This window comes from Arachis stenosperma, chromosome 6, assembly GCF_014773155.1.
Source record: "Arachis stenosperma cultivar V10309 chromosome 6, arast.V10309.gnm1.PFL2, whole genome shotgun sequence".
NCBI classification, from domain to species: domain Eukaryota; kingdom Viridiplantae; phylum Streptophyta; class Magnoliopsida; order Fabales; family Fabaceae; genus Arachis; species Arachis stenosperma.
In genome coordinates this window covers 142,048,133-142,069,246 of record NC_080382.1, presented here as the reverse complement: position 1 = coordinate 142,069,246, position 21,114 = coordinate 142,048,133, and the positions used below count along the sequence as shown (strand labels likewise).

The window sequence follows — 21,114 nt, the reverse complement described above, 5'->3', positions numbered from 1 at the left end:
ATAAAAAAATTTTAGATTAATGACACAAAAAATCTATTAGAAATGACACTAATTTTTTTCATAAATAACACAAAATAATTTTAAAGAACTACACATATTCAACATCTTAATTCATTCGATCAACAAAATACCTTTAAATTTATTTTAGAATAAAAAAATACAATAATTTGTTACAAAAGATATAAGAAATGGCTAAACATTTTATATATGAGTTTAATACCACTCAATTAATTAAATGATAAGAAAAAATGGTTAAACAATTTTTCGTATCACGATTAAGAAATTTTGGTGTCAACATTAAGAAACTTTATGTGTCACAATTAAAAATTTTCGATATTATTTTCTAATAAATTATACACAATTCAAATCTTTTCTTCCTTTTCTGTTATCATTATCTTTTTTTTTTATTTCACTTTCTCATAATTCTTCTTATTTTATCATTTTAACAAGAATTTGTATTATAGTTAAAAAGTTATAGTGTTATTTTTAATAAATTATGCACAATTTAAAATTTTTATTTTTCATCATTATCATCATCATCTTAGTTCACATTCTCATAATTTTTTTATTTTATTCTTTTTACTAGAATCTATGTTACAGCTAAAAAAATTTAATATCAAAATTATTTTTTTTTTGTGTTACGATTAAAAAAATTTAGTGTTATTTTTTAAAATAATTTTTCTAGAATTTAAAACTCCTCATTCTTATTAATAAAAATAAAATAAAAAAATGCTGCAACAAGTGAAAAAAAGGAATAGGAAAAAAATAACAAAAAAAACGACAATAAAAAAAACGTAAAAAAATGTGAAAAAAAATGCGTGATTTACATGTATATTGAATTATTGTATAAGTGATTTTTGTTGAAATTTAGGCCAACTTAATTAAATTTGTACCATAAAAATGTTAGATGCGTGGCGGGACCAAAAAAGAATATCAATGTAACATAGAATTGGGTGCTGGTCGGAAACAAGCAAAAAAATTCCACTTGGAAGAAAGAAAAGAAAACAAGTTTTCCAATTGTGTCCCCAGATTCTGTTTGGAAGCGCAGAATCTCACCGGCCACCGTTGAGCGGTGACTTGTTCCTCTTTTCCACCCAAAGCATATTCTCTATTCTCTCTCTCTGATTCTCTTCAATGCGGAACCCATTTTCATTTTATTTATCACGCATTTTCATTCCAAAAGCTTCCTTTCATATTTAATTCCCAGTTTCTCCCTCACAATTTTAAAACCCCCTACAAAAATTTAAAATATCTAAAAAACCCCTCTCACAAAAGAAACGTTTTCTTCATTCTCCTTTTTTCTTGGACCTCCTTTAATTTTTTTCTTTTTCAAATCGATCCTTGCGTTTCCGCAATGAAGAACGATTGGTTATACCCAATGGATTCTGATTCTCTGTATCCGGATTCACTCTTCTTCAATGTGGATCCTTTTATTGTTCACAATTTCATTAACTCTAACACGATCTTTTCTTTTCTCGAGAATTCTAGAAGCTTCGGGAATGACGCGTTCTGCTGCGTTTCGAAGTTCGCCGGCGCGTTTTTGCTATTGTTCACTGGCGCTTCCGTCTCGAATTTGGCGCAGGACATTGCAGGTTCCAATAACGGTTATGGCGGAATTCGAATGGGGAATGGTGGTGGTGCTGGTGTTGCAACTACTGGTTCTTCTGTTAGGGTTAAGAATGTGCCTAGCGTTGGAAATGATGACGGGTTTGGGTTTCGGTTTCGGTCGAAAAGGAAGAGAAATTTTTCGTCTGCGAGTTTGGGAAAGGTTTCGAGTTTAACGATGGATTTGATTTGGAGAGAAGCTAAGAGGTTTCAATCGTTCCCTGTTCTTTCATTAGCTGCAGCATTGGTGCCACCACTTCAAAATTTGTACGTTGTCGCTTCTAAGAATGACTTTTAGATGTTTGATTAAATTCCTCAATTAGTTGAATTTTTTTTTCCATTTCCATTTTTAAAATGATATTTGGAGGACTCATAATCAATTATGGAATGTCAGCATATGTAAGTTAATGGAGGACTCATAATCAATTATTAATGTGGTTGATGATTGTAATTATTGTTCAGAAGTTGGCAACTGATTTTAAATTCGTCCGTCCTTTGACTGTTGAACCCTCGAGGGATGAATTTGAAATAGGTTGCCAATTTCAAGAACTAATTCAATGGTTTACTCTAATTTTGTTATGTGATCTAATTTGTTAACAATTTGAATGTTTACTTTCCGAGTTCTCATTCTTTATTTTACTGCAATTGCAGCTCTTTTGGTTTTCTTTTAATTTTTTTCATTGATATTGATGCTAGATCATCAAATGTACTAGCTGGCCCATGGCAGGATCCTGATGTGCCAATGCATGGAGGAACCGAACAAGTGGCTAAGGAGGTTGAGCGCCAAGGATGTCCCCGTTTGTTGTTTCATGAATTGAATCTAGCAAAAGCTGCAGTGGAGCCTAAAACTGGAATTGAGTTTCCTATGATTCTGGAAAATGCGTTGGCTGGAGCGCAGAGTGCTGGCTTCAACTCTGAGGTTAATGTTTGGTTTCTTGTTCTCATTCTTTTGGCTCCTTTGTATGTTAACTATTCGCACCAGGCCTGTTTGAGTTTCAGTGAACATTATGCTGCAAGATTCTTTTCTTATTGATGGCTAAGATTCAAGGTGGTTAACAAATATAAATATTGTTGGGAATTACTTAGCTAGTTGCTCAGATGAATTCTACCTATGTTACGCTTTGTTGCAAATTTTTTTCATAGCCGATCCCAAGTTGTCAGTTGACAGCAAACATAATATCGAATTTTCATGACCTTGGATCAATAATGTGATTATGCAATCCCATCTAGGTGAAAAAGACTTCGTTCTTGTTGTTGTTGTAGTAGTAGAAGTAGTTTGGGGTGGCAAATGAATGGATCTTGGATTGGATCATAATTTACACATTACAAGTTTGTTAAAACCATCCAACCGAATTATATATTGAATGATTCAAGCATTTGATTTTATCCATTGGCCTATGAGCACATGTGGCATCTTAAGGTCACACTTACCTTCATTTTCAAATAAATTAATGAGCTTAATTTGTTTCAGGTGCTGGTTGGTACAGGATCTAAAAACATGACAATAGTTAGAATCAAGTCACTGAAGCTCTATGCTTTTGGATTCTGTAAGTTTCCTTGAATACCTGATATGTGTTTGCCTTTTCCTTTGAAAAGATAAAAGAAATAGTTTTTGATACTTATCCTGTCCTTAGCAAAGTTCTTTGTTTATTGAGAGACTCCTGGTCTTTATTTAACAGATGTTCATCCATACTCCCTCTGTGAGAAACTGGGCTCAAAATATGCATCAATTTCCACTGATGAACTGAATAATCGTCAGGATATCTACCAGGATCTTCTGAGGTCTCGACATCATATGGGCTATTTTACATATACATCATTTTTATTAACAGATAAAAGAATTCTCATCTCTGTGATTGTAATTAACAATGATTATTGAAAAACACATGGCAAAATTTCTGGAATCTGTAAATAGTCAAAAGGGAAAATTTGGCAAACTATTGGGTGCCAATTTTATGGTTTCATCATTCATGACTAATGGCTTTGGTATCAGTTTTGACAGATCTTTTTGCGTGTTACTGTTGCAGGGAAGATATCACTATGACAGTCAGGCTTGTTATAAATTGCAGGGGAATGAAAATTAACAGTGTGAGAGAGTAAGTAATATTTTTCTCTTATAAGTTGTGAAAGTTTGTGTTTTTAATCTTACAAAAAGACATTTGGCTTTCCTCATGTTTGTGCATGTGCTTTCCCCTTCTATAGAGGATATTTTGACTGCTGCCATTATGCTTTAATCCTTTTTAATCTTTTTTATTTTTTTTTAAAGAAAAAGAAAAAGAACTTAACTTAAAATGTGGTATTTATTCTAAAACCAGATTCTGCCTTGTTTCTCAAGTTCAAATGATATAGCTCTATTTTCCACTTTACCACTGGGCTAATCTTTATTCAACAAAATGAGAAGTTGATATTGCTACTAAGTAGTTGCTGAACCATGTTTTCATCAAGAACGTAATTTGGTTGATTTGGATTCAATAATTTTCGGTACCATCCATTCAATTTTGTTTAACCTCAACCTTGTAAAGGAACTGAAAAGAATAGGTCCTCAGTTGATTATAAAGTTGCAAGGTAGCAGGAACTGATTTATTTTATTTTATTTTATTTTGTTAACCACTTGTATGTTTTATTGCAGTGCTTTCGAGAAGTCACTTCGGGCACGACTTGTTAAGGTACTCTACCTCTTGTAGTATCATTTTGTTACCACTGCACTGGATTTGTTCTGGCTTCTAACTTCTGCCAAACCTATTTCTAACACTTTTTATGGTCAGACAAATCCCTCAACAGACTTCAATTGCATAACTGCATTTGGTTCACACTTCACACAAGATATTCCTTTACCGTTGGTAAGCAGTCTATGACCAAATTTCTTTCTATTACATTCCCAAAGTACTAATTATGTCATGAAATTACATTTGTATCATCATAATATTACAGGGAACAGTAGTTGAATTCCGACGAACAGTTGATGGACGTTTGATAACTGAAAGTGAGTAATACACTCAACGAATATTTTTTTAAATGTATTACTGAATTCATGCTCAATTCCTTTATAATATCTATGTATGTAACTAGATTGTTGACAAATTGTGTTTGCGCTGCTAAAAATGTTGGTTTTATCTGGACAGTTGGTGGCAATCAGATTGGAAGTGTCCACAGCAAAGAATTGTGCAGTGAGTAAAATCAAAATCAATTTCTATAATTCCTTAGTACGGTATCAAACTGAATCTGGGTTCTAATATTTGAATTTTCAGGAGCTTTCTTTGACATGTACCTTGGAGATTTCCCTGTGTGTGAGCAAACAAAAGATGAGATTGGCAGGAACATTGCAAATATAATTAGGAAGTGTTGAAATGGTTGATATTTTACCTAATTGTCCTGCTTTTAGAATGGACAATTTGGATATGGGTGGCATATATCCTTAGGTTATAGCTTAAGTACAAAGCACAAGCTCACTGGCTTCATGAAATTGATTTCTATCTGTCTTTAAAAGATCATGATCATTCCTTGACATGATCTTTTCAAGATTTGTAAGCCACTGGCATAGCAAAAGTTGAATTGTTATTGGAAAATTCATTGATGATTGATGTGCATCAAAGTGATGCGCATATTCATCCAGATGTATATTCATATTTTAGCAATTGAATGGGAAAAAAAAAGGTTAGATAAGAATCAGAATCTTTTTATTTTTGTTTGCTCAAGTTGCTAATGATAAACCGGCTAGATTTACTTGGCTTTTTTCTTAAGGCCATAGGATAAATTTGTGTGAAAATTCTACATGGCTTATTACATATTAGTTTTTATCATGGATTACATATTTACATTATAGTCCAAAATATAAGACTCACAAAAACATCTACTCGATGGTGTAAGTTAATTTATAATCTTGCCTTCAATCATCAAAACAAGTATAGCTTTCATACAAGTCTTGTTTTAAATTTTAATATTTGTTATATGTTCAAAGATTCATATCATTGATTTTACAAATAAATTTGCTTGGGATATAGTATTATGGTTTATCTTTTATTATGATCTCTGTTCAATTTCAACTGACTATTGTGGCCTATATAAATTGTCTCAAGCTCCGGTTATGGTTCAATGGCCAAGAGAAGGTTATCCATAAATGTTATGTCTCAATAGAATATTATAGTTACATAAAATAAGTCTTATATTCCATTTAACAGAGGAGGGTTATGCAAGTTTTGCAAAAGAAAAGTACAAAATACGTAACAGACAAAATAAAAAATTGTAGTTTTTGGATTGACAAAAAAATTTAGCATTTTGTTAATAGTAAAACATAAAACTTTTGGCTCCAAAGTGAACGTTATTGAGCATGACAATTATGACAGATTTGAGAAATTATAATGTTAGAACTAGAAAATGTTAAATACGAAGTATCCAGCCTGTTGTTGAGCTTCAACCTTTTGTAAGCTATAAAATCATGTGTGTGTTTTCTTGACTTTTTTTTCTCTTGAAATTTGCTGTTGTCATATTCTCTAAGTTAATTCTACAGTGTCTTTTGTTTAGTGTCTAATTTTTGTCTAAATTATCTTTTATAATAATTTTAAAATATTTAAAGTTTTTAACTTTAAAATTAATTACTTAACTTATGTTAACAATTAGGCAATGTGACTTTTAGACATCATAGCAAACACATGTTCTCTATCAGGCAGGGACAAGTTGTTGCATGTTTTAATTGCCATGAGTTGGTGCATACCTTTTGGAATTGAAATATTTGTAGAAACCCTAAAACTAGATTCATTGAATGTAGTCCTATTTGGTTAATAACGACATTAGGAAATGCACATGCTTGATTATGACACCAACTTGGAGGTTTTCCAACCCTAATGTCATGGTTTGGTTTTTTAAATTTTGATAAACTAACAATATAAAAAATTTTACACGGTTATTCAATCGAATTTTTATATTTAGATAATTTTTTAAATAATAAATTTAAAAATTAGTTAGTTTTGTTATGTGACAACAAATAATTAGTTGTTCACTTGTTTGTATAAAATTCTTTTATACTAAAAATGTATGTAAATTGATTCTAGAAATACGTTTGGTGTGCTATAAAATTACCTATAACTATATACTATCATTTAGTTATTATGCATTATTCTGATAATAAAAGGAGACTAAATTTTATCCCCAGTAAGTGAATAAATAAATTCGTAGAATAGTATTAAATTTGCTTTAAACATATAAATAACTCAGTTTTTTTTTTATGTCTAAGCTCAATACCCTTTTTCTTAATTGACTGTTAACTCCACTAGGCTGTTTTAGTCGGACTATAATTGCACAAAAAATATATTAAGAATTCACAATTTTATTATTCAACTCATGTATTTTAATGACTTTTTTTTGGGTATGAAAATAAAAATAGTGATATACTTTAATATTGTAACTTTTTGTGTTTTTTAAAATTGTAAAAAATACATAAATCGGAGGGTCCAATTTCTGTATATTAATTTTTTAATTTATTTTAACACATTAGACGGTCTGATTTTTATACCTCTCACAAATTAAACGGTATGATTTCTGAACTTCTTATTTAAAATGCCAAATCCTATCATACCAATTTTTTTTTTTTAAGAGCTAATATATTTTAATATCAATTGGCTAAATGGTCAATTAGCTTCTACATGTCTTTCCATAATTCCATCGTTTTTTTTTTTGGTATTTCTCTTTTATTTTTTGGTACTCCATGTCTTTCCATCGTTGTTAACTGTTTTTCTTTTTCCTCCCTTCTATGGTCCAGCAATTCTATATGTTTTTTTTAATTATTATTTGAACGAAAAGAAATTTAAGTAAGTTTTGTCAAGCCATCTTGTCAGGTACAAGCTTGATAAAGTTGGTATGGGCTTGAGCCTTGTGTAGGTTTGAGAGTAAAGACTTGCAGCAAAAACATGAATAGAAGAGTTTTTGTCCTGACCAAACAAAAAGCAAAGAAAGAAAGGTTAAGAAGAAAAATGAGGAATTTTCATGTGAGATTTCAAGGAGTTTTTTTCCCTTGGTGGATGGAGGCTTGTACTAATGGCATAAGTTGTACAAGATGAACTTTTAAGTAGAATATCTTAGACAATGTGTGTGAGTTGCATGACAAAAAAATATTCCAGATATAGTTGTTGTATACACATTATGAGATTTAAATTTCTCGATATTTGTTTAAGCAGATAAGTAAGTGAACCACTTAATTAGTCAACTCAAATTAGTTTATTTTATATTTTGTTAATTTTTTTTTTTACGGTATTTCCTAATCTGACAGGTTAAGAACTAATCCGTCGCTTCATTTAAGGGTCTGTTGCTGGTCAATGAATTGCTGCATGCACAAGGTGGTATTTGAACCCTCGACACTTGTTTAAGTGAACGAGTGAGGTGACCACTCAATTTTTTTGTTAGGGTTATTTATGGGGTTGGGCTGAGCTAAATTTTAATCTGGCTGAAGTGTTATCTTGGATCGTTTCCGAAACACCAACTCTATGACCCAAAAAAAATTGACCAACTTGAATTGTTGAGTTAGACCCCACAAAAAACAAAAACTCCACTTATAATAATTTAGAAAATGACTTGGTCAAACCGAGTCAACACATTGTCCAAACAATGTACATGAATTTAAAGTAGGCTAATTTTATGGTGTCTTTTGTTTGGTATTTAATTTTTATCTAAGTTATTTTTTTAGTAACTTTAAAATATTTAAAATTTTTTAATTTTTATATTTTTAAATTTAAAATTAATTATTTTACCTATTTTAGTAATTAGGCAATACTTTTTAGGCACCATAGCAAACACCTTTAAAATAACTACAGATAACATTCAACAGATATTATATTATACAAGATGTATATCAAAACAAAATATTTTAATATAAATAACATTATATAATCTAAAATTTATTAGTTCTAATATAAAAGTATAATTTATCATTGATTTGTTGAATAATATACTTCTCAAAGAATTTAACTTAGGATAGTCAAGTTGGACCAACCTAAAATTTGATCCAAATTTGACTAAAAAAATAAATTAAGTCAATTTTAGACATGATTTAAAACAAAAAGATTGATTTAGAATAGATCATGAATATCCATAAATTTAATTTATGAAAATTGACTCAATTTGAACCAAAATGAAATTCAATCTTTAAAAAAATACACCCGTATAAAACAATTAGTTATAAGCAAGAAATAGATTCCCTTAAATTTTTATATAAATTTATTTTGTAAGTAGATTTCACTTTATATAAGATTTAAATGAAACTAAAAGAAAATATGTAAAACAAATGTTGTAAGAGGTGAAATGTTACTTTGTAAAATCAAACAAGAGTAAAAAGTGAGAGGATACATTATTTTCTAGCCATGCATTGTAGTTGTAGATCCATAATTAGTATGGTTTTGGTTTCCTCAAGCATGTTTCACAAATAAAATAAGAAATGTATAAAATAGAAAAGAAGCATTTGCGTGTAGGTTAACAACCAACAAAAGGTGGTATATGATGGTGACTTCCCCAAACCTCACCACCGCCACCACGTGATGATGGAAATTGGAATTAGATAACTTCCTAATTTCTATCCTAATCACATTCTCACTCTCTTCATATGAATTTGGATATTCTAATGTGAAAAAAAAAAAGTAGTAGAGTAAATGGTTTATTATTATTGATTTTATAATTTTATAAAATATATATTATTATTTTAATTTAGAGAATTGTAATCCTATTTATATTTATTTTTCTTGTCTCGTTAAAATACACAATTAATTACTAATAATTTTGTTATATTTATATTTTTATAATAAATATTTTTTATATTAATTTTTAATAATTAAATATATATTTTTATTTTTTAAATTATTTTAATTAATTAATAATAACTATATTTTTATACTGATATAAAAAATATTGTGTATGAATAATATTCTTTTATATGCCTATATATGTCAATGTGTGTTTAAATAAATAAATACAGTTGCTTGTGGTCCTTGAAATTCTATAAAGAGTACAACTTCAATTTTAAGGCATGTGCGTATAAATAGTGCTATTTATCTATTTTATTTCTAGGTTTTAATTGCTTTATGAGTTGTGCCACTCCTTTTACCACAAATGAGAGAGAGATAATAAGTGCTTGTAATTACTAGATTGAGAAAATAGATAGATCCTTTTTATCTTGCATTTCACGCAACAAAATATTTTTACATATAGAGCCATGTTTTAGAGTAGAAATTGGTTAGGTCAGGTAATCAGATTTTGTTTTTAAAAAATGTTGGAAAAATAAATTATTTTTGTAATTAAATTTAATTAATTTTTTATGTGTCTTATTTTTTTAATTGATTTTTATGGTGTTAATAAATTATTAAACTAATTTAATTAAATTTTAATTATCAAAATAAGTTTATCATATAATATTACCGTTTATTTTTGATAAAATAGATTTATAATATATTCTGACTCAGCTCAATTAAAAATTAGAGATTTATTAAACGGATTTGTATCTAGTCTGTATGACGAGATGTTCTCGACATAATCCGATCTTTATAAAAGAAGATTCGGACAGTTGACGAAAATTTTTAAAGGGCAGAATTCAAGTAAAAAGATCGCTGGAACAGATAGTGGATAAAGGAGAGGAACTTATTCCTCTTATCATATACATCATTTTTATCTAAATTAGCCACCTACTTATGCGAACGTTTATTTTAATATCAGAATATCTTTACAGATGACTCCAACAGCTGATTCCACACCATCTCAACTCTGACACTCAAATTCCGACCCTCACCTCCAACAATCTCTCTGCCAGGAGTCCAACGAACTACCAAACACAATATAATTTATCGGAGTTTGCTGCAAATTATTTTTCAAGTAATAAATTCGATCTGCTATTGAATCTGGTTAAAGATAGTATGATTCACAGTTATCAAACTCGGACTGGACCGGCCGGTTCGATCGGAAAACCGATGAACCGGATCCTTAACCGGTTCGGGTTAACAATCAAACCGCATAAAGCATATGAACCGGTCAAACTCGGAAGACCCGGTAAAAGTCGGACTGAACCGCGCATTGAAACCGGACCGGTCAGACCGGGCACGTGGATTTTAAAAAATTTTGACGCTGTGTCACCTGGCACTCCTTGGAAAATAAAGGAATTTGTAACCACCAGGCTACCATGCTTTTTTGATATTTTTGATGCCTTTTTATAAATATATTATAACTTATTAGACATATCCTAATTAATAACTTTATCTTATTAACGCTTTTATTCATGTAAAATTTAAAATCTCCTTACACTTTTGTCTTTTTATTCTAATGATTAATTTTATATTTAATTTAATTAATTTTTTATTTTATATTTACTCACTTAAATTAATTATTTTTTAATTTTACATAATTATTAAAAATATTAAATGTTGTTAAATATTCTTTAAATTAAAAATATAAACAAAAATATTTTTATTAATCATACCATATTTTTGTTATTGATAATTATATAATATTTATTAATATTAACTCTTTTTCAACATATATTTGATTAATATAATTAATTAATAAATTATTGATATATTAAAATAATTTAATTTTGCATAAAAAAATTTTAGTATAAAAAAATTAAATTTTATATAATTATTTAATTATAACCGAGTCAACCGATTCAACCTGTGACCCAACGGTTGAATCAGTGACCCAGTGACCCAGTGATCTCACCGGGTTGATTACCGGTTCGGTTCTGATAACTATGGTATGATTGTTCATTCACTCATTCAGAGGAAGATCATTCCCTTATTTATACATTTATTGGATTCCTTAGCTTGATGAGATTGGATATATAAGGCATAGAAAAATATATTTAAAATATCAAAATATTTTTAAGAGTATATATTTAAATTAGTTTTTAATAAACTTTAAATTAAATATTTTAGTTTTAATATTTTTTATTATTTTAAAAGTTTTTGAAAATTATACATGTCAAATAAATTAGTCTTTTTATCAAATTTTTAATGTATATCAAATAAATAAATTTTTAATAAATTTATTATAAAATAATTAAATTTTTGACAAATATTTTTATAAGATAAATTAATTTTTTATAGATAAAAATTTATTTTAAAAAGTTTTAAAATAGTAAAAATTTATTAAACATTAAAGTGTCTGATTTAACATTTTGGGACCAATTTAAATGTTTGTTGTATTTTTAACCTTAAAAGACTCGCTCTTAAGATATAATGTCTCATATTATTTTATTATTCTTAATAAAAGAATAAAATTACAAAATTGGGAAGGTGGGCGTTGAATGTTGAGTTCAAGGGAAGGGCCCCACCGGGCTTCTTATGTTTGCTTCTTCAATTCAATATTCAATTGAGTATTGAGTTTTGTTATGTGTTCGGATAAGCTTCACATTTCACAAACCCAATCCACACTTCATTTCCACCTCATCACTATCCAACTCTTTCTACTGCATTTCATATTCAAATGTCGCACAGCCAATAATATTGAAGTCTCTGTCATTTTAGGTGAGTTTTATGGTATTTTTTATTATGGTGTCTAAATTGTCTATTTTTTTTTTAAAAATAAAAAATAAAATATTTAAAATTTATTAAATATTATCTATTTACCTTTTTTAGTAAATTAGGCACAATATCAAAGACACCATAATATTCACCGTCATTTTAAATGATGAATATAACATCACACTTTTTTTAATTCTTTAATAATATTTTAAATAGATCTAAAAAAATTTGATCATTTAACAGATTTGTTTTTCAAAAAAATTAAGTAGGTCTTCAATTTTTAAGATTATTAAATATATATCATATATGTCTTCAGCTTAAGTTTAGTCAATTTACAAAACACTCTTTTTTCTATATAGAGATGATTAGTGTAACGTATCAGGTTCAATGATATATGTTACTTTTAAGGCATATTAGTTCCTGTGCACATGGCCAAAATATTATTTTATACGATAGCATTTTGAACGGGAAATTTTCTATAAAAAAATTCATCATTTCCTTTTCTCTCTATAAAATTACTTGATACCCAAAATCATTACCCATTTTTTACAAGTTAACTCTTCATCTTCCTCACATCCATTAATGTTGACTGAAGTCTGTAACAGTGTTTTGACGGAGTTGACGACGACTGATTGGTAGTGGTATGTCATGCATATCGCCATTGTTAATAAACTTTTTTCTGGATTAAATTGAAAGTGAAGAGTGAAATATGATAAACGTGCATGTCATGTATAAAGTAAATTAAAGACAGTATGTAGTTTATATAGCTTAAGTAAGAGTTATAAAATGGTTTAGGGATTGCCATTTCATAATAACGTTAACAATATATGTGTTAAAAAATTTGAATTCGTTTTGATGATGTTGTATTGTGTTTGTTGTTTGGTTAAGTTGTGATAGATTTTTGTTTTTTGATATTTAGATGAGTGAAGGCGTGGTACCTGTATTTCACCACGGTGGAAGTTTTGTTAGAGACAACAAGGGGTACTTGTGTACGTCAATGGAGAAGTCAAAAATTTTTTTCAATGTACATTGACTTGATATGTTTCTTTAATTTGAAGAAACTTTTTTTGGACTTGAGTTACCATGACTACAAGACAATGTATTGGTATGACCTTACTTCTGCTAATTTGAAATATGGTCTTCATCTAATTCATGGAGATAAAAAGATCAAAACTCTACAAAAGAACAAGATGCTAAACGAGGATATTGACAAATTCTAGATCTATTTTGACCATCCAATCATAAAAGATATGAAGTTTATTGATAATGATGATGATAATATTAGTGTGAAGAGGTAGATGTGCAAGAGGTTAGTGTTGAGAATGATAGTGTTGACAATGATGCAGATATTGAGAGTTTTAATAGTGATGATGGGTATGAGTATGCAGGAGATGAATTCATTGAATTGTATAAGTCCCCACTTTCCGGATATAGTTTTTCGGATTCAAGTAAAGATGAAGAGTCAGTCAAAGGTGGTAAGAAAGGGAAGAGTAATGAGAAGAAGAAATCTCCAATGAACACCTTACATAAGAAATCAAAAATTGGTAAGTTTGCTAATGGACCAATTGACAAGGACAAGGACAATGATAAGTAAAAAAAGACAAGCATTAAAAGACAAGAAGGAGTTGGACCATCTGTTCAAAAAAAGAAAAATGGCGGACCTATTAAGCCCAATAGGAGTGATACTGGGCCTGCTGGAACAGAAGAAATTGTTAATAGACCTCGTAGTGACAACAAAAATAATGCTACACTTGCTGGTGCTAATGAAAATGCATCAAAGTCCATAAGCTTGCTAAACTTGATGAAAAACTTGGTGTGGAGTTGTTACCTAAATTAGACATTGAATTTAAGTATGAATCTGAACAATTTTGACTCCTAAAGATTCAAGTGATGATGGGAGAAATGAGTTTGATTAGCTTCAGTTTAATCCAAGTGCAGAATTTGGAGAGGTGCAATTTCAACTGAACATGGAGTTTGAGTCACTTGAACAGATATTGGAATGAATGTAAATGCTACAAGTATAAGTGTATATGCATAATGTATTTCACTATTTATCCCTAGCACTAAATCCTAATATCTTTTTATTTTGGACTCTCAGAATGTACCTACTAAAGAAGCAAATGTGCATGCTAAACCTCCACAGCAACTTTTTAAGCATCCAAAGTAAACTATAGTGAAACTGAATTGACCAGCTGATGTCTCTGCAAAGACAATGATAGCTGCAACAAGTGGCACAACTTCCAGATTCTTTAAATTCATTCCTACACCAGACCTAAATGTCTCTAAAAAAATAATTACTTGTCAATAAAATATTTTTTTTAAAAGTAACATTTGTGTGACTTGTTCAAGAAAATCAACCTACTTTTTTAGCCTTGTATGGTAAATAGTTTATGGTCATATTTTGTTGTTTAAGATGCTCTTGCTTAAGATTTTAAGTTATTTGTTTAACATATTCTATTTTAAGATACCTTATTATCTATAGGTTTATGAGATACACTTATATGGTCTCTATGTCTTTATGATATATTCTATTTTAAGATACTTTATTATTTATGGTTTAAATACTTAAAATATATTTTTTAGTTTACATACAAAATAGTATATCCTTAATTTATGTATTTCTTATCTTATAATTTGAGATTATATGTACAATGTCACATTTACCAAAATATCATTATAGTCATTTTATATGTTATAAGTTATAAGGTCATTTGAAATAACAACTAAATTTATAATTCTAAACTCCACCAAAATTACAACAAAAAACAACTACAAATGTCCTTAATATTAAACCATTAACAAAGGCAAAAATTCTACTTTTTTTTAACAACATTGTCATTTTTTTTCAAATATCAGTTCTTCTAATACCTTAACTCTCTCATCTAAATCACTATGTAAACCTGCACCATCCAAAGAACCATTCAAATAAGCCAATTCACTTCGATCTGCTACGCCATTATTCACATGACTAAAAATGTCGTCAAATCAGCAAAAAATCACAATGTGATTGATTTTTCTGTAGATAGAATAACACATCCAACAATCACCATCTAATTCTTAACAAATTTCTTCAAAATTAAGATCTTTACATTGAACAAAATCTATAAATACCTTGAAGTAAGGACACTCGAAGAAGATTCTATTTGAGTTCTCCACTGTCTTAGACCGAGTGACTATAGCATATATCCTGCACTTGCACTTGGGGTGTTCTTCTTTTATAAAACGCCTATTACCACCGAAAGTAGTGCTTTCAATGCTCAACCTATCACTGGCAAATCTCCCACCACGATACTTACTTGTTGTCGATGTATTGCCTGCTATCGCCATCACAAATTAACTTCCCTCAGTCTATAATGGTCTTGGTCAAAAGCACAGAAGAGAGATCAGTCATGGATTACGTTATAAGAGAGTTGAAAGATAAACTCTAATTTTATGAAACTTTCAGGCTAAAGGTTGGGAATTAATTTGTTTCATTCAAAACGACGTCGTTTGGAGTAGTCATAAAGCGATGTTGTTTTGATCACATGTACAGAAATTAATGTGTCCTAGAAACAACGCGTATCATTGAACCTGACACGTCACATTAATATTTTTTCCATAAGAGAAAAAGTGTTATGTAAATTAACTAAACCTAAACCGAAGACATATATGACATATATCTAATAATTTTGGGACTGAGAACCTAGTTATTTTTTGGGAGGCAAATCTCTCAGATGACCAAATTTTTAGAAATCTATTTGAAGTATTATTATTATTTTTATTTTTTTTTTTACATTAGATTGCTGTGTATTTTTGTGTGAAAAATGACATTTAACTTATGGAGCATCACATAGATTTGATTCTCTAAAGTTATAAGTTAGTATATGGAAAAAAAAAAAAAAAGATTTTTTCACTCTTTTTTTTCAAAAAATAATTACTTTCTATGAATGAATAATCAGTGACAAGTATTTCGTATTATTTAATAAATATGTAGAGTTAAATTGTAATTTTAAAATTCCATTAAGTAAACTATATATGAGCCAAAATTTAAGAAGTAAATAATATTTTTCTATATTATTTTACTACTATGGAATTTATTACATGTAAAATATTTTATACACATTTTATATACTATAACAGATAATTCTTTTTAGGTTTAGTATAAAATTTAAGATTCATGCTTTATGATTTAATATTAATTAAAAATTTATGATTTAAAATTTAAAATAAGATGAAATTTGGGATTTGAAGTTAAATATTCAGGATTTAGGAGTTTGACATTTGGAATAAGAATTCAATCCTAAACCAACACATGATCTGCTTGCTTGCGTGATGTGTTGTGAATAGTCATTAACCTTAATACATAGATTAATTAGCACCCAGAACATTAATAGATGGATTAATTAACCATGAAAAGTTATGATAGTAAAATAAAATCTCATGGAAATGGAATTGACCCACTATAAGGAATGGTCTTCAACTTCTATTCCTTAAGTTTCAAACTTTGTATATTAATATTTGGATGAGATAATTGAGATCATTTATATTTTTTCTTAATTAAACCACAAACTTTTAAATTTTATTAGTAGGAATTTGATGTTACACAGTTCTATAAAAAAAAATTATCTTATTCATGAAAATTGTATACAAATATAAGGGATATAATTACCCTAAATATTTCTAGAGACAATGCAAATATATATTTTTTTGAAAGATTATTTCTAGAAACAAATAGAATTTGAGAAATAAAAGGTAGATAAAGATGCTTACCGAGTCATTTGAAGATACCCCTGTATTATAGATAGAAAAGATAGATCACAGCTCATTCTTAATATTCAAAAAGGAAAAGAAAAAAAAAAGAAAAAAGAAAACTTGCAAAAGCTTCATACTTTCTTTTTTTAACATCCAGTGGATCAAGATAAGACCAACCCCCACTTTACCCCCCTCATCCCATAATATATTATTATATTTTCCCCTAACTACTAATAATAGTTTTTTTAAATAAATAAAAAACAAAAGTACAGTACTATCTGTTGGATACTCTATAGTCTATCCACTACGTTCTTTATTTAAAGAATAAAATATTATTAAGAGGAGGATGATAATCAAGTTGAAGGAACTCATTATCTATTAATTAAGTATGGAGAATTAAATTTTCTAATAAAATAATAAAAATATTTTATAAATTCTTAAAATTAATTAATAAATTAATTATTATATATTTATATATTATTTTCTTTTAAAATAAACTATTTTTATCTAAGTTTTCCTTGCATTGTCATCAAGACATGGAGCAAAGTCAATAATTAAATTTATGGTAACAGAATAATAAACTATTTTAAGTGATTCTTTTATGAACAAGAAGGTTATAATTATAACTTCATTAATAAGCGAATGATGAACCGGCCAGCACTAATGATTTTAAGAAAAATAAATATGTAATGTCTAAGGATGAATCTTATTTAAAGTGCTAAAATGATAGATACGCAGATATATAATAGAAAATATATTTAAATTGACAAAAATTATATTACCTAATAAAAATAAACATTAAAAATTAAAAATATTAAAGAAGTCATTAAATTTTTTTGTCAAGAACTAATTAATAATATTTAAAAATATAAATTAAAAATTAATTGTTAGATTATCAAAATAAAAAATTAATCTAATAACTAAAAATATTAACAAAAAATAATAAATTTTACTAATTATTAAATTTTTTTAACAATTATTTAAATTTAATTTGAGTAAATAACTTAAATAAATATTTTTTTAAAAAATTATTTAAATAATAAATATTTATATTAAAAATAGGTTATAAATAAATTATTTTATGGTTAATTTTTTTATTTTAAAAGTGTTTATTTTAAAAGAAATACAATAAAAAATTTTATTATAAAAAAAAATTATTATTTTTTATTTTTTATAAATATTTAAATAATTTTTTAAAAAATTATAATTTAATTATAAAAATTATATTAAATATTAATATTATTAGTTTTTATAAGCTAAAAATTCAAAAAATAATTTTTAAAATTTTTTGAACTAAAAAATATAAATAATATATATTAATTAAAATTAACGAAACAACTGAAATATAGATATACTTGAAATTTTTCCAAAAGTTTAAAAGACTAAACTATCTCGTTTTGTGTAATTACTCCTAAAATTATAAATAAACTAACAAACAAATTAAAAAGAGCTATAATGTGTTTTGTGTTTTTCTGACAAAAGCACATTACTCTCTCTCTCTCTCTCTTCATGCAAATCTATCTGTCTCTCTCTCTTTCTTGAATCTTTGTATGTTGAGTTTTGTTTTGTGTTAGGCTTCTTGAGGACAATGATGAGCCTCGAAACGCTGGGGTTGGCGGTGGTGCCACCTCCACGCGCCAACGTGTTTATGGAGGCGCGTGAGGTTGATGACGTGGCAAAGAAGCCTGCAGCTGCGGAGGTGGAAGAGTGCAGTACGTCGTCGTCGTCGTCGATCGGAAGGAACAGCGACGACGACGACGACGTTTCGTCTGAGAGATCAATGGACAGTAATAGTAATGAGAATGGTGAAAATGAGGCTCAGAGTTCTTACAATGGACCCTTGCATGCCATGGAATCTTTAGAACAAGTTCTTCCAATAAGGTACCCTTTTTTTTATTTTCATTTTTCAACATTATTGTTTAGTTTTTATGCATTTTTCAACTCATAAATTTAAATGTGTATTTTAAAAATCATTTATGTGCTTATACTCCTTAGATCCTTAAGTTTGTAGCTTTATACTATCTCATTCTGTATTTATTTTTTTAATTAGAAGTTTTTATAAAAGAAAAAAGAAAAAAAATTTATTGAACTCAGTTGAAGTTAGGTTGGTATGTCATTTTGATTTTATTAGTTTTTTTGTTTTATTTGTTTGTTAGATGAGTTAGCTGGTTGTTAAGTTGGAAAGGGTGCTTTTTTTTTGGGGAACAAAGTTATTTATATTTTATTTAACTAAAGTAGGGTGCCAAATTGTTCAATCTTTTATTGTGATCATGGATTATGCATCAACTAGTGTCTTGGTTGATCCTTGATGTAATTTCCAGCTATTGAATTTGTCTCCATGTGTTTTCACAAATTAAACTCGGCCCTGAAAATTTGTGTCATTTGTCTTTTATTTTTGGTCAAAATGGTAGAAACATGTTAATTTGATTTTAGCAAATGGATACACCCTATATAAAACATTAGATTAGTCAAGAAGATGTGTGTAACAGAAAATACAATTAGGTTAATGTTTTTTAGCATCTTTTGTGATGGTTTGAAGTATATGATTATGTAGGAGGGGTATTTCAAAGTTCTATAATGGCAAGTCCAAGTCATTCACAAGCCTTGGTGATGCAGCATCTACACCATCCATGAAAGACATTGCGAAACCGGAGAATGCATACACAAGGAGGCGTAGGAACTTGATGGCGTTTAACCATGTTTGGGATAATAAGAGTCGAAGTTCCATGTTGAGGAGCAATAGTGGTGGCATTTACAAGAGGACAACAACATTGAGCTCGAGTCGAAGTTCATTGGCTCTGGCTGTTGCAATGAACAACTCTGAAAGTAGTAGTAGTATGACTAGTAGTGAGGATTCGACAACTTCAAGCTCGAATTCGACGCCCCAATTGCTTCTTCCGCCACTACATCCGCGTAGCAATAAGGCGTCTGTGTCTCCGACCTCTCTGCTGCAGAGGAGTTTCTCTCCATGGAGGTCATTTTCCATGGCCGATCTACATCATTGTGCCATTGCAGCAACAGTTAAGATCCCAAGCCCCTCCCTTGGAGATGAAACAGCTCATCCATCATAGGAAATAAACTTTCTTAGTTAAGAACTACGTCTTTAATTTTGACTTCATTTGAAAGAATCTTTGCTCTAGTGGTATTTATTTGAAAGAGCAAGAGGCTATTAGGGTAAAAGAAAAAATTGTATGCAATAGATAGAGTCTTGCATGTTTAGGAATGAATCATCTCATGTAAAAATTTCATCTCTCGTTATTTTCACCGTTGATTAGATGTTTTAGTGGGTTGCAAGTTTGACTCCACTTTCTTAATCAATGGTAAAAATTGACATATCGTGTGAAATTTTCACATGAGCGATTACAGTTAGGATATCTTCCTGAGTTCTGATAGAGTATTATATATTAGGCCATGAGAGCTCTAACTTCTCCAATTTTTCGACTTTGTAATCATATAAGCTATATTATAGATCGAATGTCCATATTGTGTATTCTACTTAGCAATGTGATTAGATGTTTGAAGAATCACCCAAATAGGTAAGAGTATAATCTCCTTATGAAACGCCGTTTGATGGCTATTTATTTACTGAACTTTGAATTTATCCCAAACATAGGACGAAACTGACACTTTAACCTATATGCCTTACATATTTTAATGCCTTTATAAAACAAATTAGAATAATTATCCAAATTGATTCTTAAAGATTTTCAGACATTTTGATCTTCAACAAATTTTTATTCTCAAAAAGTCTTCAAAAATTATCGGATAAATGATTCTTACACCATTTTGAAAGGGTATTAATTTGTTTTAAGTGTATTTTTTAAGTACCTAATTGTCTTATAATAAAATTTGTTAGAAATTTATTGTTTAACACGTGAAAGATTTGATTCAAAGCGATGTAAAAAACCAATACGGAGTATAGTATACTTCTCTAGAATTTTTAAAGAATACAAATTTATTAAGAACTAAAATGTTCTATCTAAAATTCTTTAGGAACCAAAATAAATAGTTTCTCAACAAATCAATATAATCATATTTACAAAGGAGATTAGTATTACAATTTACAATTGATATAACCTAATTTTGAAGGCAGCATATCATCTTCCAAATGAAGTACCATCTGTAGCCTACAATCATAGGGAAGGGAAAGGAGTAATTTATAAAACTAAACCACATCCTCAGCTTGGGGAATCATAAAATTCTTTCACAACTCCTAAGTATATAACCCTACTTCTAAAGTTCTGCAAATTCATAACTTTAATTTGAAAGACTTAACGGAGAAAGGAAC

The 21,114-nt window shown here is 28.7% G+C and overlaps 2 protein-coding genes across 2 annotated transcripts; both read left to right on the top strand.

Annotated features, from left to right (window-relative positions):
- Positions 1 to 937: 937 nt before the first annotated feature.
- LOC130936390 (fatty-acid-binding protein 2) lies at positions 938 to 5,487 on the top strand. The gene is made up of 10 exons (XM_057866454.1): positions 938 to 1,872; positions 2,302 to 2,524; positions 3,077 to 3,152; positions 3,285 to 3,387; positions 3,633 to 3,701; positions 4,235 to 4,271; positions 4,371 to 4,445; positions 4,537 to 4,588; positions 4,728 to 4,772; positions 4,854 to 5,487. Exons 1-10 carry the CDS (start codon positions 1,355 to 1,357, stop codon positions 4,949 to 4,951), a joined length of 1,296 nt encoding a protein of 431 aa, XP_057722437.1. The 5' UTR covers positions 938 to 1,354; the 3' UTR covers positions 4,952 to 5,487.
- Positions 5,488 to 18,296: 12,809 nt separating this feature from the next.
- LOC130935699 (protein OXIDATIVE STRESS 3 LIKE 1-like) lies at positions 18,297 to 20,325 on the top strand. Its single transcript, XM_057865569.1, has 2 exons — positions 18,297 to 18,707; positions 19,381 to 20,325. The coding sequence occupies exons 1-2, from the start codon at positions 18,415 to 18,417 to the stop codon at positions 19,895 to 19,897; spliced, it is 810 nt and encodes a 269-aa protein (XP_057721552.1). The 5' UTR covers positions 18,297 to 18,414; the 3' UTR covers positions 19,898 to 20,325.
- The last annotated feature ends 789 nt before the right edge of the window (positions 20,326 to 21,114 follow it).